Source organism: Musa acuminata, chromosome BXJ3-10 (genome assembly GCF_036884655.1).
Source record: "Musa acuminata AAA Group cultivar baxijiao chromosome BXJ3-10, Cavendish_Baxijiao_AAA, whole genome shotgun sequence".
In the NCBI taxonomy this organism is placed as follows: domain Eukaryota; kingdom Viridiplantae; phylum Streptophyta; class Magnoliopsida; order Zingiberales; family Musaceae; genus Musa; species Musa acuminata.
Window position 1 is genome coordinate 8,664,998 of NC_088358.1, and position 7,353 is coordinate 8,672,350.

At 35.6% G+C, this 7,353-nt stretch overlaps 1 protein-coding gene across 1 annotated transcript; it reads right to left on the bottom strand.

Moving 5' to 3' along the window:
• Positions 1-283: 283 nt before the first annotated feature.
• Positions 284-4,887, bottom strand: LOC104000090 (uncharacterized). The gene is made up of 5 exons (XM_009422035.3): positions 4,566-4,887; positions 4,250-4,483; positions 1,944-3,185; positions 766-1,384; positions 284-661 (listed from the first exon to the last, which is right to left on the bottom strand). The coding sequence occupies exons 1-4, from the start codon at positions 4,856-4,858 to the stop codon at positions 769-771; spliced, it is 2,385 nt and encodes a 794-aa protein (XP_009420310.2). The 5' UTR covers positions 4,859-4,887; the 3' UTR covers positions 284-661; positions 766-768.
• Between the last annotated feature and the right edge of the window lie 2,466 nt (positions 4,888-7,353).

Genomic DNA, 7,353 nt, shown 5'->3' on the forward strand with positions numbered 1-7,353 from the left:
GGTGCACTTGTGAGCTTGTTTCCAGACAATGACTAGATCTTAACGTGGTTTTCTGTTGACAAAACAGAGTGTTGAGTTGATTTCTTGCAATACACTCCAGCAGCTGCAGCCCCTAATAATCCACTCATTCAATTACAACAGAGGATAACACTACTTTGTTTGATGATTCCAGGTTCTCTAACAATAGCATTCTGCCTCTGCCACCATCCACCAGCATACGATGGAAGATCGAAACAATGGGCATGCAGCTATGGAAGGAACAAATCCTTTGAGGGCTGATGTGTGCAGCAGAGAGAGACTTGAATCACTTGTAAAAATCTTAACAAATTTCATGATTACAGTTGATCCAGATCACTCGGGCCAAAGCCAAAAAATTGAAATTGTGATAGGCATTCAGCACATAGAAGAGGAAGGTATGTAACACAGTGCGTATTTATCGTGAAGTAAATAGTCATCGTTATCCACTGCCCAAGCATCCTAAACATTCTGGTAGCTCCATTTGTTCAAACTTCTGGTTGATTCTAAATGCATGTTGGTGATGACATAGAACAGTCCCAGAAAGTGAACCATGCACTCACAACATAACAAGAAACTAGTCTGGACAAATTTAATTCTTGTTCAATCAAGTGCCAACTGGTGGGGGGTAAATAACCTGTTTCGCCTGAAAATGTTGAACATCCACGTTACCAAAGATTAGACAAGAGAAACCACAAACATCAAGGAACTGAAGCAACAATCGTCAACTGTTATAGATGACGAGCTTACTTGCTATGCAGAATGGAGTGACAACATCCCGCACATATACTGTCTCCTGGTTCTTCTATACCTCTCCAACAGCATGTGGAACATCTTACATGCATCATCATATACTACACTTCTACAAAATTTGGACTTGGTCTTAAAAAATTCATCCTTGAGTTCCCCATTCCCTTTGAATTCCACAAGTTTATCCCACATTCTCAAAAGGTTACTGAAGTCTATTTTTGCATCATCAGCTCCATCCTGGGGCAAATGCCGAAGCCACCTCATCCATTGCAAAGAATCATCATTGCTTTCCTGAATAACTGCTACAATCTTATATACTTCCATGAAATTAGAGCTATTTCTGATTATATTCATTATATTCCAAAAGGTAGCTTTTTGGCTTAGCATAAGAGTCTCAGAATGAGGCTCGTCAAGAACTTCTGCCGAACCTAATTTTGCAGCAACCAAGCAAGCTTTCCTGAAGATAGGATTACAATTAGCTGTCAGCCTGATTGCAACATGCAAAAGAAACACAGAAAGGATTCTCATTGTTCTGGCTTCGGAACTAGTGATGGAATCTGATAATTCTTTCTCCTTTTCATGCCAACAATGAAGAGCAACATGAGCAAAACCTTCCCACCTGGAATATAGCTGATCATGATCATAATCATATACCCAAAAGTAAGAGGAAAAGAACAGAACATATAGGCAATTAGACAAACAGAGATTCTACCAACAATCCTATTGAATGCTTACCAGCATTCCTAAAAACACAACATGATCATGTCACTAAGTCATTGATAAGAAATGAACTAAGAAGCTTCCATGTGAATCAAGACTGCTGTTCTAACAACATACTTTCCAGTTGAAACCCTCAAGTTCCATCTATAACTAGCAAACTATAACTATCCAATTATGACATGGAAATCGTCCTTCAAGGAAATAGTGATTGAGGTGCCAAAATTTGTGAGTCCTGGAGAACTAAGACTGACATGATAGAAAATAGGGACCATCAGTCTATGTTGTATTTGAAGCTACAGGCAGTTAGATACAACTTCTCTCACTCGTATATGGAACTAATATAACCTGACATATAATGAAAAAAGGATGCAGGTATCCAAAGTTATTCCATCAGGATTTGAATTATCTAATAATGTCAGCTACGTAAATATCAGATCTGCAGTCACAAAAATACTTACTCAAAAGGTGGCTCCACTTCAATAGAAAGTGTAAGATGCAAGGAAAAACCAGAAGACATATTATTCTGAGATTCAGAAGCATCAGTATTTGTATGAGCCTCATGAGGATAACCTCTAGGAATATACAGAATATCACCTTCATTGAGTGTCAGCTGCAAGCCTCCACCTTTCTCACTCTCTAAGCAAGGGAAACTGCTAAGCGGTTCATATAACCTGGGCAGAACAGATGTGGGAGAATATGAAATAGTCCAGTGCTTTTGACCAAAGAGTTGCCACACAAATACACAATGATCGTCATAGTGGTGAGCTAAACCTTGAGATCCTGGTGGTGTTAGGTACAAATTTGCCCCAACTGATGGTTGACCAAATAAAACTTCTAACCCTTTGGCAATAGCAGCGACCTTAGCAAACCGAAACTCCATTCCACGCAGTGCAACTGTAAAACCATTTTGAAATGCTTCTTTACACTTTTGAGCATTATCACCATCTATAAACACTTTACGCATACCATTCTCAAAGAAATGCACTTCTTTTTTCACATAATTTTTGAAGGATTCAGCCATTAGTTCTCGTGCTTTCAAAACCCGAATATCCTGTCCATATATGAGTGGAGAACCCAGTGAACTATTCATCTCATTCATAAAACAATTAATATCAAGCTCATCTGAAGCAAGAGGGGGACAGGAAACTAGTTCCATCAAAATTGAATCAAGGACATCATCAGTTGATGTAGGATTCAAAGACTGGACCAAGGAACTAAAAACAGCATTGTCCTTTTCAAGAATATTTGATGACCCACTGAGTAGAAAGGGTGAGTTCTCCCAATACTTCAACATAAAATTTTCAAAATTAGATATTTCATTTCCAAATATACTTATCCTGATCTTGTCAATTTCGCAAGGAGCAGGGTTAGCTTGCTTCATAGAAAGCCTAAAAATTGTGGAAGCAAGATCATATTCTGTAAAATGGAGGCATCTTCCCCAATTTCTTGGTATTGACGCACCTCGAATTTTCTTCCAAAGTTCTTGCAACAATGGCAATGATCTGTTTACTAGGTCTCTTGGAATCATATTCAAGAGAATCTCAGTAGAAGTATTTATAAGGATTACCATCACATCAAGGACTAATGCTACAATTTTTTCTTCCACAGGCCTTCTGTTTGAACATACATCACTTCCTTTTTCCATACTGTGATGGACAGCAGATATGGCACTTGTCTTCGCTAACTGATAAAAAAAAGATCTACTGAATGTCAATTCAAGTAGCATGTACAAGAAAAAAAAAAGTATGATATTGTATAACAAACGTCATTGGTTATTATTACATACATACAAAACGTTCATTGCGTACAAAAGACATTTCTTAGTAGTACTACATTCCTTCCACCAATGTTGTTTTGGGAAACCACTTAGGCACTCAGTCCACCATGGTGGTGCAAACCCTTGGAAAGTCTCATCTAGGATGGCGTTTTTGATGCTAGAATAAAAATACTTTTGGTTGATTGACAACAACTTGGATGAGAATGTTTTATAACTCCAGAAGAAGATGTTGATTCCAATGGCTCTTAGTTTCTAGTAGATGCATTACCTTTGTTCTAGAGTATATGGTTGCATCATTGTTATAGGCAGCTTTGGACTTTGATTTGAAGGATGGCCCTACCCTGTATTTACCAGCAACTGAATCTTCAGTTTGCCAAGAATAGTTCTTCTGGTTGTTTTAAATGTCACCTTAATATATAATTGTTAGATTCACTGCTGATCGTTTGGTGATTGTGAATAGTAATATTAATTTGGATTATTAGTTCAAGGTATCATTCTTTCATTTTGCTTTATGTATACTTATTTTTACAATATTTCATTTGATCTCATAGTGGATGAAGTGTTAAAATTTACATATTCCATGAATTAGACACATTTATTGTTTACTCTTCAGTGATGATCTTAGACCCTCGAATAGCCTTTATTAGATGTGGTATATGGATCTAGCATGAAAACATAGAACTCCTTTCAAGCAAAAGGTGTTGCGGGAAATTAGCTGTTTGGCTCTCCAACGGAAAAGGAAGAAGACTGGAGCAGGAGGTAGAAAGACTAGTTAGATATGCATTTCAAGGATTATATTTAATCCTCTTTTGTAATTTTCTCCAAATTGTTTTGATTCAGCAAGTGATAGCCATCCCAACATCCATTAATAACTTCTGAATGTTGCCACAGAAAAAAAGAACTCTTAATTGATTGAGAAAGGTTATAATTCGTCAATGCATGAGGCCCACAAACAAGAAAAAAATTTGAAGATAAAGGAATACTCACAATAATCTCTCAACAGCTGATGCCTTCCAGAGCTGCTCTCTTCCGACTGGAGAGGTCGAAAGGTCCATAACAGCGTGTAACGCAGCCTTGACTATGCGGCGGCTTTTGCTCCCCAAAGCGCGAACCAAACCCCTCACGACTCCTTCGTCCGAAGCCATCATCTCGTTCGCCTCCAGGGAGTAGAGGGCGGCGGCGCCGACCACCTCCGCTCCCAGTGCAGCCACAGATGGCCACCTGAACCGCCCACAATAATCAACAAATGCTAGAAGAACAAGTTACATTTTGGACAATCGATCGCAGAGAAACGAGAGAATACCTGGAGGTGAGGAGGACAGGGAACAGGGTGAGGAGGCCTTCGGGAAGGAGACGTTCGAGGGCAGAAGGAGAAGAACAAGGGGGAGTTCTCGTTGTGAGGAGAGCGAGACGGGCGCGGAGGAATCGCCGGAGGATGAATCGGGCGTGAGGGTTCTGGAGGTCGCCGGAGGCGAAGGACGACGACGAGGTGGCGGCAGCCGCGAGGAGGAGGGGAAATACGGTGCGATTGAAGGAGGAGCAACCGACAGGGGGAGGAGGTCTCCCCCTCTTACGGCGGCTGCGGATTTCCTCCATGGCTTCCCTACTCTCCTCGGTGTCGGTGCGTCCGTGATGCTCTAGGTTGTTCTCCTACAACGTAACATCGCTGACGTGGCATCCTGTCACCGGAGGTCTGCTCCACGTGGCGTCGTGTTGGGAGATCGATTCATGTCAATGATCGTATTGGACGTGGACATCAACTGGCGTACAACTATCATTAAATCGGATTAAAATACTCGTTAATTTGGTTAGACTCGTTATAAACGAAAAATACGTATTGAAATTGGAGTTGATAAACAAAGGACATTGGAGGTTGTCACTATTTCTTTTTTTCTAGGGAACGGATTTTGATCCAAGATTATATGTCAATTTGATAAAAATTTTACCAGTTAAAATAACACCTTAGGTAAGATTTTAAACCCTCTCTGATAAATAAGTGTAGTAGACAATCGAATCAAATCATGTTGTCTGTCTTCCTATCCTTGAGCGGAACTCGTAAGAGTACTTGGAGAAACAAATGACCGAGGTAAAAAGTAAAAGTTTGTGTCTCTGTCTACGCCTGGTTCTGTGTCTGTTATGTAAAAGTTTATTTTATGGTTGTATTAATTGGAAGTTTTTGATCTCTCAATGGTCTCAAGAATGTGCAGTTTGTTACTAAATATTGATAATATACTAAATTGTTTTTGAATATGTACTTTTGTTAAAATTTTAAGACTTTCGACGAGTGTCTCTCACAAACTGCAAAATGATAGTTGTATTTCTCTTTTACTTTTCATGGAAGAATCTGATTTCTTTTTACTAGGATTTTTCTTAGGATTGAGTAACTATTAATATCAAAAAAAATATTTCCTCGTTTTTATTTATTTTTTTTATTTTTTCATTTCATATGTCATTTAATATTTTAATTTTCAGATCAAGATTTGAATTATTCACTTATAATGTAACATATCAGTTAGTCCCACATCAAAAATATGTAAAGACTAATATTGATTTATGAGAACTTGATGAATGCATTATTACTAGCTTTTGCTTATGTATTCTTTTAGATAAATTGTCCTAAATCACTTATTATAACATCCCAATTAGCCTAAACATAAAAAATGAGTAAAATTAAAATTAATCAAATCAAATTAATAGGTCAGGGGACATAATCACATTAGTCAAAATGTGATGAAACATTATTTTTCTTTTTTTTCTTTTTTATTGAAAATTCTATCATCCTTCAGTCAAATGTGATTCCAGATTCATTTTCATTTAACATTCTTTCATTTATTTAAAATATTATTAATTCATGTTCATACAATCTAAGACATATTTGTATATCAAATTTTAAAAGAAACTAACCCTCAAATAAAATTTAATTACAAATATTATCATTATATTTGATTGACTGCTTGTTTGATTAGAAAATTTGAAATAGTTTTGTTATTAACATATGCTGCATTTATAATTATCTGTTTGTCAGTATTATGCGGTGTTATATTTTTCCTGAATTTTTTTTAGTAATCCTTATATTATTGCTAACTCTCTTACTCTTATTCTCTTGTTGGTATTACGCTAATAGTTATTTCTATTTTTTTCAATTAATATTCTGCTAGTAACTTTCTTATTCTTAATATCTTACGGATAGAAAGATCCAACAAAATAAAATTTATTTATTCTATTTTAGTAATAATAACGAATTTTACCATTTCTCATAATTATTTTTAGGAATTATACAAAAGTCAGTTACAATATATTTTTACTATTTAACCTAACTATTTTAACTTGGATATTAAGTTAATTTTTAATTATAAATTTGGAAAAAAAAACTTTTTAAAATTTAAAATCTGAAATTATTATAAAATATAAAATTTTAAATCTCGAATTTTGATTTGTTAAAAATATAATTTCGGATTTAAGCCTGTATTATGTGAAATTTCTTAGAAAAAGTCCAAATTTTTTAACTTACAAAAAGGAGGAAATTTGAATTTTTTTAGATTAAAAAGGATTAAAATAATAATCAAAGTTCATAAAAGAAAAAAAATGTTTCCTATCACGTCTTACATATTTTTTTGTTATAAACACCATTATTATTTATAGCTGTTACAAACTGATATAATAATTTTAAATTAATTATTCTTTCAGCTTAATTAATTATAAAAATATTTGTTCTTTCTAGTTTTAAGCAAAACACTTTATGTTTTTAACTTTTTTGGTGTGATATGCATATTGTGTGTATAGTTTCAGTTTGATTTTTACATAAAAAATCTTAAGCTTTGAAACGCAATGGCTCTCTCCCCCTATCTTCTTCTCACATTGTTATTATGGCTCTTCCGCTTTGTCCCCACGTCCCATAAGATCGTCCATCAAATGTTTCTCTGGCTACATCTATTATTGCTCATTTGGTAATTTTCCCCCCTCCATTTGCCATTGCTCCTCTCTCAGATACGATTAGATCTTTTATGTCCTTAAAAGATTATGATTTGATTTGAAAGTAAAATTAAAAAAGAGTAATAAAAAAATAATTGTTATTAAATAAAAAATGATGG